The sequence below is a fragment of the Aquila chrysaetos genome, chromosome 22 (assembly GCF_900496995.4).
Source record: "Aquila chrysaetos chrysaetos chromosome 22, bAquChr1.4, whole genome shotgun sequence".
NCBI lineage: Eukaryota > Metazoa > Chordata > Aves > Accipitriformes > Accipitridae > Aquila > Aquila chrysaetos.
In genome coordinates this window covers 19399639-19415409 of record NC_044025.1, presented here as the reverse complement: position 1 = coordinate 19415409, position 15771 = coordinate 19399639, and the positions used below count along the sequence as shown (strand labels likewise).

General features: G+C 46.5%; 1 protein-coding gene and 1 long non-coding RNA gene across 3 annotated transcripts in view; both read right to left on the bottom strand.

Moving 5' to 3' along the window:
• The window catches only part of FSTL4 (follistatin like 4), a 240710-nt gene extending 231736 nt beyond the window's left edge, over positions 1-8974 (bottom strand). Inside the window, exons 1-2 of one of the 2 annotated variants that reach the window (XM_029998047.2) lie at positions 8791-8974; positions 2784-2919 (exon numbers count right to left, since the gene is read on the bottom strand). In XM_029998047.2, coding sequence (XP_029853907.1) covers positions 2784-2919; positions 8791-8858 — 204 coding nt within the window. In that variant the 5' untranslated portion in view covers positions 8859-8974. The remainder of the gene's footprint in view (positions 1-2783; positions 2920-8790) is intronic. The other variant, XM_029998045.2, reaches the window with a different exon arrangement.
• Positions 8975-12941: 3967 nt separating this feature from the next.
• Positions 12942-15418, bottom strand: LOC115334464. The gene is made up of 2 exons (XR_003921127.2): positions 14073-15418; positions 12942-13659 (listed from the first exon to the last, which is right to left on the bottom strand). It is a non-coding gene; the product is annotated as an uncharacterized LOC115334464 (long non-coding RNA).
• Between the last annotated feature and the right edge of the window lie 353 nt (positions 15419-15771).

Below are 15771 nucleotides of genomic sequence, written 5' to 3'. Positions count from 1 at the left end.
AGCAGTATTCTCCAAAAGTAATACAGACCCAGCAAGTTGCAGCTTTTCAGTTAAATACTAACGTTGCCTTTTTTTAATTACGTTTTCTACTTTAGTTCATTCTACACCCATAGAATTTCAGACTGCATGCACAGGTTTACTAACTATTCTAATCGGGACTAAAAATACTTCAGAAAACAAACCTCTTCTCAGGAACATCCCAGAAATTTGAGAGGTGGAAGGCTGAGCATCAAGAAAACTTACACCATTGCTATGTTAGAGAGTTAATTTCTCATGCAGAAGGGCTGTATATTGCTGTCTATGGCCTCAAGACTTATTTTTCCTTTATAAATGCAAAGCACAACTGCAATAATTCTACCACAGACCATGAAGAAATCGATTTAGCAATCTGAACATAAATTAAGCAATGTTTTTGATTCAGTAAACTTGTTCCTATGTAGATCAGAACAAGCATTAGTGAAGGTCAGTGACCCATACCCAAGTATTTGCTTTGATGCAGTTCATAGGAATTTTAGATCAGAGCACACTTCAAATTATTTGACCTGTAAATTAACCCTTTACACATTTTTTTAAAGCAATTTTAGTGAATTGCTAGGAGCTTTTCTATTTGTGATTCAATGTTTTAAACACATGTTAATGGCATTACATATTAATGAAACCACGAATTTGGTAACTAACAACCTTCTCATGAATAAGGAGCTCCAAACTGAACAAAGCCCAATATCACTGGAAAAGGATTTCAAGTGATTTTTACTATTAAAAAGGTATTATGGCTAAACTATTTTCTGAAAGACAAAATAAACACTTTCTAAGAGAAAACAGCAGTTATCTCAATTTCACTGATCTACCTGAAAGCTATGTTCAAAGCTTCCAGATTCATTGGTGTTTGGTGCCACACTGTATAAACGCTATTTCTTGTTGAACAAGCCTTCTGTACAGTTACTTTTTAAAAAAAAATCTGCATTATAACTTACATCCCTTGAAGCTATTTTAACTGCATTCTTCATACATTAAAAATTTTAATATTCATACCTGTTAAATTCTGTGCAAATCTGAACAAATACATTTCTAGCTTAGAACCTTTCACCTCAAGCAAGATCAAGTAATTGGTGCAATAACTTCATGGGTTTTAAAGGAAGATCAAATGAATTAATGTCTTTCAAGTACTATAATAGTTCCACAATTTATGTTAAAGTAAATCATTTGAGTAATGAATTTAATTCCTCAGAGTAACTTTTTCAAAAAACCTAATATGCATTAGTGAAGAATGAGGGGTTTTTTAAAATGCAAAAGCATGCAAAATATTTAAGTATTTTTTATAATAAAGCAAAAGTGATCTGAGACAATACAAAAACCTGTTTAAGAGAGTGCCAGTGTACTACTCGAGTCTACACAGCAACAAAACAGTGGACATGTGGAGGGGAACTGTTTTTCTTCACTTTTACAGAACAGAGGATGGATACCTCAAGGAAAAAGTACACCTGAGACAGAACTTGCAACTGCAGAATCTCCAACTCCACTGAAATGATCTGAGTGCTGCTAAGTAGCAAAAGGCAGCTTTTTAATTGGCTTAAACTGCTTTATTGAAATAATGCACACAACTCTGCGTACTTGTAGGTGGGATGCAACTGGGAGAAATGGGATTCTCCAACTAGAACAAAATCCTGAGGCTTAAATATAAGATCCAATTGCAGCATGAATCCATTAAGGGGTCATCATTAGCCTGGCAGTGACTAATGTGTCTGCCAGTACGTAAGTGTTCTAGGCAATGGCAGTTAAAAAAATAGCAGTCTTCCCTTCCCTTGCCTCCCCCACCATCTCCCACTTCCAGACATTTGAGTAATCATTTAGCAAACCTATGATAATCAGGAACTAATTAAATAACTGAAATTGTTTCAGCATTCATCATTTTCTTTTCATCAAAGTCACATTTCTAGATATTTATGGCCTTATTCACATGCCTCAGATACAGACATTGTACAGCAAGCCACACGGTGAGCTCTGGTCCAGAAAGCCACTGTCCCTGCTGGGACAGCCTGTACCGGACACCCATCAGAACGGGGACCTTAATCTACTGCAACGAAAGCCAACGCTGTCACCTTCAGCACGGAAAAGAGGTTCAGTTGCTTCTCCACTCCCACAAGCCCAGGGATTGAATGCTGAAGAGGGGATTACTGTCCTGCATTAATGCCCCACGAGTCCCACCTCCCCACCGAGCCAGGCAGTAGGGGTCCTCTCCAGTGGATGAAGATCACCATCCCTCGCTATGGCCACCGTGCTCCCATGGTCCCTCTCTGATTACTTTGCGCTTTGCAGGGTTTCGACATCAGAAAGTCAGGAGGGAAATGCTCTGGGCAGTAACTTTGCTGGTTCTCTTAGAACCACCTATGGCTCAGTTTTCCTTTTTTTAAGCAGCAAAAGGACTTTTTTCAGGTTTCACCTGAAGGTCCAGTGACCCAGATGAAGAGCCAGGACAAAGTTTGCTTATTAAATTTAGTTTCATTGGTCCCAGCAGCCCCAGCTGTAAAGAATTTGGGGCAAAGACAGCATCTCCACAATGGCCAGATGCACAATTTCCCTCCCAGAACAATGGCAGCATACTCAAAAAGTGTAGGAGCTTCTGCTTCACTGTTTCTTCACTGACCTCCTCAGCAGGTGCTTAATACAAATATACATGGGTAAGCCCTCACTTGTTTTCTGTTTGCACAGTATGCAGAGCCTGAACACAGCACAAAAATAAAAAGACAAGAGTTGCAGCTGCAGCAGCAGCTGGTGTACAGTACCTCTTGATGCAACCTCCCCGCATCCGAATACAGCCTCCTGCTCCTGTCCACGTCCATCCATCCCCTCGTGACAGATGGGAAAACCCCAAGCAATACGAGAGATAACCAAAAGCTTCTTGATTTCATCGTTTCACGTCTGTTGAAAACAAGAGAACACTCATAAAACAATCATCTCGCAACAAAACCCAGCTAAGATTCAATAACGCGGTGGAAGCTTCAGCTGACGGCACCCATCCACACTCGGTCAGTGTTGATGGAGCTTTGCAGACTCCCACAGCACATGCAGCAAAACATCAATTTTCCTGTTTTGCACCCATCAATGTACTGGCAATGAATTCCCACATTATAGCAGTTTTGCAAAACATTTACCCCAAAACTATCCTCCACAGGACTTGCTGTTCCCAGTCTGTTCCCACACAGCACCTGCAGAACTGGAGCCCTGGGATTTCTAAATCTAACTACTGCATCCAAAAGCAGACCACATCAAAACACAACATTATGGTACTGTGGAAGCCAAAGGGTGACTTTATCCCATCTCCAGAACCCCTAGCAGCACACGGTCACTCATAGTCAGGGACTCACACCTGCACCCTCAGCAGAGCTTCAGGAAAGCCCCAGGCACCCACATTCGGGGTCGGTATTGGGACCAGCGCTGTTTAACATCTTTGTCAGCAACATGGACAGTGGGATTGAGTGCACCCTCAGCAAGTTTGCCAACGCCACCAAGTTGTGTGGTGCCACTGACACACTGAAGGGAAGAGGGACCTTGACAGGCTTGAGAGGTGAGCCTGTGAGAACCTCGTGAAGTTCAAAAAGGCCAAGTGCAAGGTCCTGCCCATGGGTTGGGGCAATCCCAAGCCCAAATGGGCTGGGTGATGAGTGGATTGAGAGCAGCCCTGAGGAGAAGGACTTGGGTTGTTGGTTGACGAGAAGCTCAACATGACCCACCAATGTGCATTTGCAGCCCAGAAAGCCAACTGTACCCTGGGCTGCATCAAAAGCAGTGTGACCAGCAGGTCGAGGGAGGGGATTCTCCCCCTCTACTCCCCTCTCGTGAGACCCCACCTGCAGTACTGCATCCAGCTCTGGGGCACCAACATCAGAAGGCCATGGACCTGTTGGAGCAAGTCCAGAGGAGGGCCACAAAAACGATCAGAAGGGTGGAGCACCTATGTTAGGAAGACAGGCTGAGAGAGTTGGGGTTGTTCAGCCTGGAGAAGAGAAGGCTCTGGGGAGACCTTATGGCAGCCTGCCAGTACCTAAAGGGGACCTACAAGAAAGCCGGAGAGGGACTTTGTACAAGGGCGTGTAGTGACGGGACAAGGGTTAATGGCTTTACACTGAAAGAGGGTCAATTTAGATTAAATGTAAGGAAGAAGTTCTTCACTGTGAGGGTGGTGAGGCACTGGACCAGGTTGCCCAGAGAGGCTGTGGATGCCCCATCCCTGGAAGTGTTCAAGGTTGGACGGGGCTTTGAGCAACCTGGTCTGGTGGAAGGTGTCCCTGCCCACGGCAGGGGGGCTGGAACTAGATGATCTTTAAGGTCCCTTCCAACCCAGACCATTCTATGATTCTATGGTTCCCTTGGACCACTGGAGGCTTCCAGCAATGTGACAGAAAATATCATTATTCCCCTCTGATTCAGAGGATGACACTGCCTCGAGCAGATACAGCCACTGCCACCCCCTTAGGCTACAATCAGGTTTGCAGGGCCAGCCAGCCAGGGTCTGAGAGCTGATACCCAAAACCCAGGAACAGTCACTCTTCCCCCAGATGGTCACCAAACCCACTAAAACTTGCAAGACCTGAAACAAATTCTGTGCTGACTTCTCCAACCACGATGTAGGTAAGCCCCACCTGGGGCTGCAACTTCTCCGCTCATTTGCCTCTGTCCCAAACAGAGACATTTCCAATCCCTCCCAGACTCACCCTACTCAATAGCAGCACCATCTCCCTGGCAGTGCCCCACCACAGCCCCACTTCAGCTGCAGGGGACTGGGAAGATGCAAGCAAGGATTTCCACCACAATTGCATCCTCTTTGATCAGCAGTTCTTGCCTTGTGTGGTTTTTTTTTAATTAATTTGGAAGTAAAACCAATGCAGTTACTCAAAGTGTTGTCAGATGGAACTACCATGTGTTTCATACATGCATAACCCCGTGCTGGTGCCCTGGAAGCTCAGCCAGGAGAGCTCTGTACTTCATCTGAACTTTTGGGGAACAGGACACCAGACTGTGTCATTACTTTTCACAATAAAAATACCAAAGGAGTCTTCAGGCGTGGTACCATTTCCATAGTAGCTGAGGGAAGTGTTGACCTTTCACGGCAGCTGCAGATGCTGCTAACGTGGACCCGTAACGAAGCATAATGACCACTTAATGAGGCAAGCGATGGCATTTCTATAGCATGCAAGTGACAGGCTGCTGCTTGGTTTGAGCAATATACATTAACAAGGCAAGCTACCTGCTAATGGCAAAATTAAGCCTAGCTGAATTAAGTCACCATGACATCCCTTGTCTTGACAGGACTCATTTTACAGTGTTTTCATGCCATGTATTTGCTGCAGGGTATACCCAAGCCTTGGCGCATCGCTATTAATTTTGGAGCCACGACCATTTACACCAGCACTGACTCGGTTTCAGGTATTCTGTCTGCCCAAAGACACACTATCAATAGAAAGAACAGCACAGCCTACAGCCGCCACACACCGCGCACCCATGGAGTTCAGGCATTCCTTTTTCTCAGCACTTATGTAAACACCCTGAATTGAGAGCACTCAGGATGAAATCAAAATTTATTAGGCTTTCTAAATTCCAATTAGAAACCTCAGATGTAATGTTACTGGGGCTACAAATAAATGTTTAATAAACCAAAGTCACTATATCAATAAGCGACAAGTACATTGTTACATTACGAATTGCTCTTGCACAGCAATACTGTTTCTCACATTTTTAATAGAGGTATTTTGTATGCTCAGTTGATACCATCACAGCAAATACAACTATTTCACTTTGCAGTTCTAGAGACCTCTGACTCATATGCTGCTTGAAATTACAATCCTAGAGCAAAACAGGGTACTAGCTAGTTTAATGTATATTTAGTAAATAACTAACTGCTAGAAAACATGATGGTGTTTGGATTAGGATGCCTATAACACTGATGAAAGTGAAAAGGCAGCCTCTACCTGCTAGAACTCCGGTTGTTTTATAAATGGAATTTGTAGAACATCTTTCTCTAGAGTCAGTTTAGAAATTACTTATTTTTATTGCATACTGACTGACAGTACACTAATTGCTCTCACTCATAGTAAGAGGAGGACACATTAATATACATTATGTATCTGAATAGCCTAAGCCAAGCAACAAATATGCACCATAAATATCAGGTGAGGGTTAACTCTGAAATCATACAGCATTTTCATGTCACTTGGCATCCTGAGCCACAGCTCAGCACCGCCTTACCCTGAGCTAAGTGGAAGGCTCCTTGCAGAATCTGGTCTGCAGTTGCATCATGCAATACAGCTACCGGATTGCTGTCTAAAGTTCCCCAAAGTCAAGAGAAAAATTCAAATCGATTGAATAGATCCAGACCACTGCTGTAAACTCAGACAAGTTTTACTACTAATTTCCTTTCCTCACTTGAAAGAGGGACAGATTTGCAGGATGTGAGCCTGTATGGACATCACTACCCAGGTAAATCAAAGCTTGCATACGGAAATGTCCGCATAAAACAAGCAGTTGTACTCAAAAGAAAAAAATAAGTGAACATTTGTGGCCGAACACTAGAAGTTTCTCAAGACCTGGGGTGGAGGGGGGAGTCTATCACACACCTGCTCTTGGCAATGCGTATGAGCAGAGAGACAGATTTTAATCTACTATGTAATGCAGAAATTAGTAATTGTAATGCAGATGCTAGAATTAAACCAGACTATTTTAAAGTAAATAAAGTTGAGCATCACACCCAGTTGTGACACACTTCCTTTCGTTTCAGGAGAATTACTTCCAAAGCAATTTTGGCTCTTATGTTAAAGAAGATACTATGCAAAGCCTAGAAGTTTACCTAAAGGTTGCAGTTTCTGCCTCTGAGCTAGAACAGCATTACAGCCTTCCTTGCAGCTGGCCTTGCTTTACTAATACTACCACAAGCACAGCGGGACCATGCTACGCACCATTATGCAAAGAAGCTCAAACACGATGGCTCACTTGCGCAGGCGGTGCCCAGCCTGGCAGGACCGTGCAGGTGCTGTTGTAAGACCGGCAACTGCAGAACGCCCATCCCGAGCTCGGATGGGTTTGTGCAGACACCAACACCCAGGGAGAGTCTCAACTCGCAAGAAAATTGGTGCAACGCCTCTGAACGAAGAGGAATAACAGCAAGCAGATGCAAGCCAAAGATACAATCACAGGTTTTAGGGTACAGGTTTTAGAGCTGCTCAAGCAAAAAGGGTCACCTTGAAAAAGGAAGAGAACTAGTCACATTGGCCATCTGAGTGGAGAACACCTCAGATTGTTTAAAGCATTTCCGTGACGTGGAATACGAGCTGTCAAACAGCTAGATTGCTGCAGAGATCCCACAATTTCTTCCTCCACAACACGGAAGCTTTAAGAATTCAATTATGGTGACTGTAACAAGATTAAAGAATTTTCCAAAAGCAGCTATTGGCTTTGTTTCCAGGGCTACTTAAATTGTGGCTTTTTTTTTTATAGTATTGAAAAATTAAGAGTTCAAAATAGCTTTTAATGATTTCCAACATGCTTCATGTTATAAAGAAAGAGGTTGAACTTAATTACTTGAAGTTATGACTGTTGCTATAGCAAAAGGAAAGCACTCGGACTAAACCATTACCTCTATATAAATTGGCTCTATTAACACCAGATAAGAATCTGGTCCTCAGTTCCTCTGCCATCAACTGCTCCAATTGCTTCAGCCTTATCTAAACAGCATTTCTATGGCCTGCAAAATAATTTTGATGTCCATAATTTCTCAGTGAGCGCTACAAGCGCTACAAAATTAAGGAGAAAATCTGTTCTAAGATAACCTTTCAATGAGACATAATGAAGCCAAATAACAATTTCAGTCAGCTATCTGCAGTATCTTAGATAAATACTTAAAGTTTTGATGCATTAAGAACTCATTGGAATCAGCTACAATGTTTAAGTACAAACCAGACGTTCCATCTGAGAAAAAGCATACTTAAGATTATTTCATTTGATCTTTAAATTCTCCAAGACACTTCGATGCTCCCAGAAGAAATCTGGGGGACATCAATCCAGCAGGGATGAAGGGCTGCCAAGAAGCTCCTAAACCTCACAGGTATTTCACCTTTATTTTCGAGGCTGCCTCCGTGACACTTTGATACGTTTCAATCACAGGCTTGCTCCGAGGTTACGCTCAGAGAAGTCCCGTACCATCCCCTCCATCACCCTCCGGCTGGGCACCCAGCGCTCAGCACCACCGGAAAGCCATTTATTCCCACCGGGCAGAAGCATTTTAGACAAGTTGGGAAGGGAGCCCTGTATCCCTCGTAAATAAAAAAACAACAACAAAAAAAAAAACAACCATCACTGTCCGCTTGCCGGGTACAAACTCAAGCCGCTGGCCGCCCACGGAGGCACCGGAGGCTGAAGGTCGCGCGGGGGGCTGCGCCGGCAGCGGGCAGGCAGCGGGCCCCGACGGGGCGCTCCGCGGGGACGGCCGCCGGCACCACGGCGCCACCTAGGGGCCGCGGAGGGAAAACGCCGGCCCCACTCGCGACCGCGGCGGGACGCGCCGCCCGACCCCGCGCCCCACCGACGGCGGCAGCCCCGCAACTTCGGCACGGGGAGCTGGGGCGGCGGGGAAAGAACCGCTGCCTCCCCCCGCGCCCGAGGGGAGGGAGCCGCGTCCATCCCACGGGCGGCATCTCCACCTCTTGCTCCCCACGCAGCGGGACGCGGGCTGGGGAGGGGGCGACACCCACCAAGGCCGTCCCACCCCCGCCGGCTCCCAGCCCCGCTGCGGCCGCCCACCTGTTACCGCGCCCAGCCCGCTGGCGCGGAGCGGGCGGACGGGGATCCGCGCGGGGCGGCGGCGGCATCCGGAGGCTGCCCGGCCCCGAGCGCACCCCGCGGAGCGGACGGCGGAGGGAAGCGGCGGGGCTCCGGCGGCCGCTCTCCCCTCGGCCCGGGCGGGGACGGCAGCGCTCCGCCGGGCGCGCAGAGACGGAGGAGGTTGGCGGCGGGGGGGGGGGGGGGGGGGGGGGGGGAAGCGGCGCGGAGCGCAGCGGAACCCCGCGGTACGGGGCGGGCGGTGCCGCGCACCCCGGGCGGGCAGCCCGCTGCGGGGCGCTCCGCCGCGGCACTCACCTTGGGGAAGGGAGGGGGAAGCGGAACGACTCGGCGAAAGGGGGCGGCGGCCGGGGTCGGCGGTACCGGGACGGGAACGGCGACGACCGAGTACGCGGCGCGGGCCGGGCCGGCCCTATTTCAGCTCTCTGGGCCGGAGCCGCCTGACGTCACCGCGGCATTTGCATATTCCACCCAATCGCCGGCACCTGTGCGGGGACGGCGGGACCGCCCCCTCGGGGCACGCGGGGCCGGGGGGGGCCGGGGGGGGAGCCCCCGTCGGGGGGGCGATGCGGGGGGGGGGGGTCGAAAGCACGGGGCTTTTGGTGGGCCAGAAACACGGGGGGACCCCCCCCCCGTGGCAGCCCCCGTGGCTGGGAGAGCCGCTGGGGGGTCGTGCGGGAGCCAGGCTGGTCTGGGGGTGGGCGAAAGGAGACGGTGGACCCCCTCGGGATGTGTCGGTAAAACGGGGCGGGGGGTGTACCGGCTTTTCCCCGGTGGGACGCGGTAACCGGGCAGGAGGTTGCGCGGCACAACGTAGAAGCAGGTTGTTTGGTGAAGCGCTCCTTCTGTTTCCACCTCCCCGTGGTCATACGGAAAGGCAAACATTGAAATTCATTCATTCTCCCTCTTCGCCATCGCAAAAAAAAAAAAAAAAAAAAAAAAGAAAAAATCAATAAAGGCATTTCTCATTTATTTTTTAAAAGGGGTTGGGTGTTTACAGGAGAGGAAGGCACGACGGGACTGCAGAAGCAAAGGGGATTTAAGGTGTTCAGCTTCGAACGCTGCAAGGAGGGTTAGGCGCGAACTGGACACATCACAAAGGCGACGTAACGCCCACAATTAACAACGGAAGGAGATGAGCGGTCTAAGAGACCTGATAAAACATGCCAAGTTTTGTGTTTCTTCCTATAAAGCAACTTACAGCTGGACCCTGCTGAATTAAATTGGATTTGTCATTGGCTTCGGCGTGAAAAGGACGGGACCCCCCAGTTCAGATGGTTAAAAAGACACAGGCTACTCTTGGAAACTGGGTCTAGTCCGGAAGAAAATCTGCTTATTAAAAAAGTCATTCCACAAAATTAGGCGCGAGGTTGCAGAAGAGGCTATTTCATGGGAGTAAGCTATTTTTTATTTTCTTTGCAGGAAATACCAAGTGATCAGACAGGTTGGTTTTCCGGAATTTTTCACACCTTTAGTTCTGGCCTGTTAAATGCAGCACCTCTGAAATATTTTCAGTGTTTACAAAAAAATTGAGCTTATTCTACCCAAACCGTGCACAAGGGCTTGTAGGGACTCTTGGTTTTTTCTGGTTTCCTTCTCTGGGAAGGAAATGATCTGAAATTGCTGATTTTGGGTTTGGATTAAAAAAGAAATCACAAATATAATAAAACGAGGAGTATCCACTGTGAATTGTGCATGGGCAATATAAAGGAGGTCTTTGCAGAGCGTCCTAAAAGAAGAAATGAGTGCATATTTCACAGTTGGCCTATAGGTTTAAGAGGTCTGAGGTTTTTAAAAAATAAAGCTGAAATCTAATCAGAGACAAATATGTTATCTTTAGTGAGATCTTTTTCTTTTTCCTGAGGGAAAAAAAAATCAGGAATAGTATCAGTGGATACAACTCTTCCCCATTTCCTGAAGGGAAGCAAGAAAAGCCTTCCCGCTTACCAACATCATTTATTCTATGAAAATATGTCTGTGCTGTCAATTTGAAGTATTTAGTAATCTCTCCGTATCTCTTAAAGACGGATGTAAACGCGAGATGCATTAGCAGACATCTGAAGTACCCGCGCAGCCCCTATTTATTTATATCCACACGCGCTGGAGGACACAGAGGAGGGAGGCAATCGCATTTCTTCACCGCCAACAGCTTGCCTGGGTGATCCTTGCCACCACGCGTTTGTAGCAGCAGGCGCATTTTGCTCATTTTTTACATCCTCTGATGCGGTTTTAAACGCGCAGGCTGGAGCCGCCGTGTTTCGGCGTGACCCCGGTAGCCGAGGCGAACGGGAGAGCGTGGCGTGGCAGTGCCGTGAGACGTGAAGCGGACGCCGTCCCGGACCCCCCGCGTCGAGTCCCCGGGGCTCGCCCGCCGCCGGCAGCGCGGGTCCCTGCTCTTCCCGTGCCTGTGCCTGAACCCGAGCATCTCGCTCTCGACAGCTAGATAAGGAGCGTATTTACCCTGCGCGGTGGGTGCGTTGGGCAATTCGGCTCACGTAAAGCGTCCGTCTGCTCTTCCGTCAGTTTTCGGGTGCCGAAGGTGACCGTGTTCCTAGCCCAGGTATCTCAGGATGCCCAGATTTCTCTGTCCCACCGCTGGCACAGTTAGGTACCAACAGTCATTTTTAGTGTCTTCTCTTGCACACTTGGGTCCTGTGCAATTCTCTGATATTTTGGTTCAAAATCTTTTGAAGTTTCCCAACCTTTTCAAAATACGATATATAACAAGCGACTGGCAGGCACCCCTCCTTGCACCCTCATCCTCCGGCCAGCTCCATCCCCCTCCTTTTCAAACACTTTCAATCTATCCTGAGACCTTTTAAAAGCGCCGTGGAATCCTGGCTGCATCCCAAGGGGCATTTTTGAAAGGATGCTGTGGGAGCTTTGCTGGGGAGGGGGGAGTCTGCTGTCCCCCTGCGCTGGTTCACCCGCCTGCGAAGGCTGGGCAAGGCAAACAGCTCTCTTCTAGAACAGGAGAAATAAACTGCTGCTTGCTCCAGAGCGAGCTGGCAATGAAAAACTGATAAATTCCTCATCTTCAGGGCTGGATGAGTTTGAAGCAAAATAATTGTTGCCTTCCTTTGAACAGGGAATTGGAGAGGCCCAAAAAACAGTGACTGGAGTTAGAAGGAAAAGAAAAATGGATTATTTTAAAGACAGGCTTGGCGGGGGTGGGGAGACATTCCTATGCAGAGAAAGGGGAAAAACAAGTTTGTAATTTTTAATTTTTTTTTTCTTAAAATACAGGATAACCAGTTCACTGAAATGAGAATTAAGCATCCTCCCCTCCACTCACTTTAAAAAAAAAAAAAAAAAAAGTCAAAACCAGAAAACAAGCAAGCAAGTAAAAGCACTCTGGAAGTTTAGGGGAGTTGAAGCTGCAAGTGACAGTATGTTTAATATAATGTGGGCAAATCTGAGGACTGTGAAGAAGGAGAGACCTGGGCCAGTCCTGGTCTCACGTACTTTGGTGAGAGGAGCTGGAAATGTGCAACCTGTTGTCAGCTTTGACTGATGTGACTTCAGGAATTTGATGAGAAATTTTAAACAACAGATTGGCGAGGCAGAGCTCCGTGTCACTGAAGATACGATAGCATTCAAGGGTGACCACGGCAGTTAGTTTAAGGGAAAGAGTTTTGAAGAACAGATGGTCTTCTCTTATTGGGCTTTTTTTTTTAATTAAAAAAAAAAAAAAAGCCACAACAGAGCAATGCACATAGCCAAGACTCCCTGATTTCCACCAGCAAAAGAATTAATGGATAACCATCTGAGCCAACTGAAGTACTTCCAAGATCTAGGAAATGATGTTCAGAAGAGAAAGATAAGGTTTCCTCTCTGAAAATTCAAACTTTGAACGACAGCAAATCACCCACCTACCCCCCTTGTCCAGTCTTGCTAGCTAAATGCAGTAATTAAACATGAGTTTTTAAAAGAACATTGTATTCACTGGAAACAAGAAGCTGAGGAGGTAATAGGACAACAAGATTCATGCTCATCACTTCTAGTTATTTGAACCAAAAGCCTAAATCAGACCTGATTAAAATAGGGACTCAAAACCGGATTCAACCAAAACTAGAGATATTAAACAAATACAAATGTGACAAGAGTCACGATTCAATTATTAGGAGTCCATCTTTTAATTGCTCATTAAGATGACAGTGTGTATCTTTGTCTACATACATTTAGCAAAGCCTTTTTACTTTGACAGCGCATAAAATTATCCATGCCAACTGTATATCTCTTACTTTTTATGTCAACTTTAGAGTTGCCAGTTTTTCATTATCCTCTTGGTCACAAATTAATAAGGAGGAACAAATTTAATAGCAGCCTCAAACCTTCAGAGATTATGTCAGCCTTGTGTATCTGTGCCAGTTAAATTACCATTTACTTCTGCTTAAATTTAATGTGGTCATCTTCATACAAACACACACGTATTTAAAGCCTGCTCTCAGCGTACAGCATTAGCACACCGAGAGGCTGCTCTGAAAAGCTGACATGGAGCTCAGACTTGAACTTTTCTAACCGCAACCCTCCATTCAAGATGCAGCAAATGGAGAGGGCCAAGGTCAAGAGCTGCAGACACGCAGGAGTTTTCTGCGGGTGCTGTTCTCCCGTGTCATTACCAGCTGGGATGTCTATGGACGAGCCTCCGCAGCAGTGGCTTGTCCTTCGGGTGGTCAAAATGGGTGGAGGCCCACATCTAGGTAGTTGCTGCCCTTGGTGACCCGTCCTTCTCCATCTTCATCGTGTTTTAGTAAACGATTGCTCTGTTTGGTAAGTGCCTGCAAATGCTGGATGCTGGATTGCAGCGCTTCATCCCTGCCTTCGTAGCTGTAAGCCCCAAACAATAAAAAAATAAATTGTAAAAGATGTTTTATACCAAAGGAAATACTAAACGTAGAAACAGTGGTTTGATTCATTTCACAGCTGTAGTCTTTTTTGATTTGTTCGTAATTTTCTACACTACTGCTTCCAATTTGATACTGTCTGGGCCTCGGATGACAATGAGAATGGGATAACAGATGATGAGCTCAAAATACTGAACACAATCATACTCGCCCTACGTGTACCCACAATCAATATGTCACTTTGAGGAAGGAACCATCAGCCACTGGGCAAAGTTTGGAATATAAAATGTCACAGGAACTCAAGGCACATTTCTTATTTCTTAGGAGTTGTCAGAGCAGCTGGCTTGTTGCTGTGTAGGGGATATGTGGAGGGTTCAAATAAATAGCCCCAGATACCTGAATTAAAATAGACGTGGCGACTTTCAGCAGCTCCCTCCATCTCCATTGCCCTGGGAAACCAGACACGCAAGGCTGACTGTAGGGCTAACGGCGGGACCGGCGTGAACAGGTCCCATGGCCATTGACCAAACTTGCGGCTTTGGGAACGGCACCTGTTTTCCTCAATTTACCTGTCTCTGGATATTTTGTTGGTCTCTTCTCCCAGCTGCACAAGAGAGATCATCAAAGCCAGTGGACAGTGTTTATCTGAAGACAAGAAAGCACTTTGATCCATGGGCACGGATAATAATAAGGTGCTTAGATTTTATCCCAAGCTCCTCAGCTATTTGCACGTACAGTCGAGTCATGGGAAAGTCTTGGTGCGCATTCTGGAGCATATGGTGATCTTTCTTTCAAGCTTGTTTTCAAGAGGAAGTTTAAAGTGAGGAGCTTTAGCAGAGCTGTTATGACGCAGGCTGCACAGCAGAGAAGTAGGCAGTCGGTCAGAGGTACGGGACTCCTAATCCACGTCGTCAAAACTCCCCGAGTCAGAGAGAAAGAGGCAGATGAATGGAACAGGTGACGATGAAAAAATATGCACCAAAAAAGAAGAAAAACCAGCAAGAAATGTGAGCCTGCCTCATCTGAAACATTTGAAAAAGTTTTCTAAAGCATCTTTGTGTTTTATCTCATTGCTTAATAGGTTTTACTTTACGCCTGTGCATATCTACGCTGTATATCAAGTTCAAGAAATACATATGAGCAAGGGTGAATTGGCTACAGATTCCTTAAATTGCCTCTGCAGACAGATGGCCAGCAAGCAGGCTGGGAGGGAGAGTACAAGCAAGGAGGATGTCGTTCTTCAAGAAAAATTAAGAAATGTAAATGACACCATCAGTGCTAAGAAAGACAAACCCCTGCAAAGCATGAGCCAGGCTCAGTTCAAACAGCAATTAAATGATTTAGAACAAGACTCTGATCATTTACAATTTTTAAAGGTGAAAGGTGTGATTTTGGTAATACCTTAAAATTAAAAGGCCAGCCACTCCATCTTTAAAATGATGGTTTCTCTCCTGGAAGACTTATCTCATTGTCAGTCCATTACCGGCCAGCCAGAACCCATCCATACAAAAATAATTGGCTATTGATATACGGTAATGCTGAAAAGTTATTCTTATTTTTGTTCGTTGCTACAGAAAGATGTCCTCTCTAGCCTACACTTTCAATCATTATAAATGCTACTGTGAAAAACTAAAAACACTTTTCTGAGATAGATTAAGATCTACTTCACAAATAAATGTATTTTATCACTAAGAGAAGAGGCAAATGTCACCGATACTGAGTGTTTTATACACAGTAGAGACCACTTACGCTGGAATTTTCCCCTCATGGTGAATTAATGTCACTGTCTATGCACAGTCCCCTCCACACGAGCAGGCTCCAATGCCAGGTTTATACCTGCTGGACACACGTGAAGAATTGTCTCTGAACCACCACAGCAGCCCCTCCTTTTCCCTTGCCTGCCGTGAGCTAGAAGAGGGTAAAAAGGATGGTTTACCTTGAAAAAGGATGGTTTACCGGAGAGGGGCAGGGACCACTGCTCCCCACGGGGACCGAGGTCCCATCTTCCCCTTTGCTCAGAAGAGGGTCGCATGCTGCACACCGCTGCAGCGCTTGGGTCCCGGAGGAACCGGCAGCCTGGGAACAGCAAAACCCA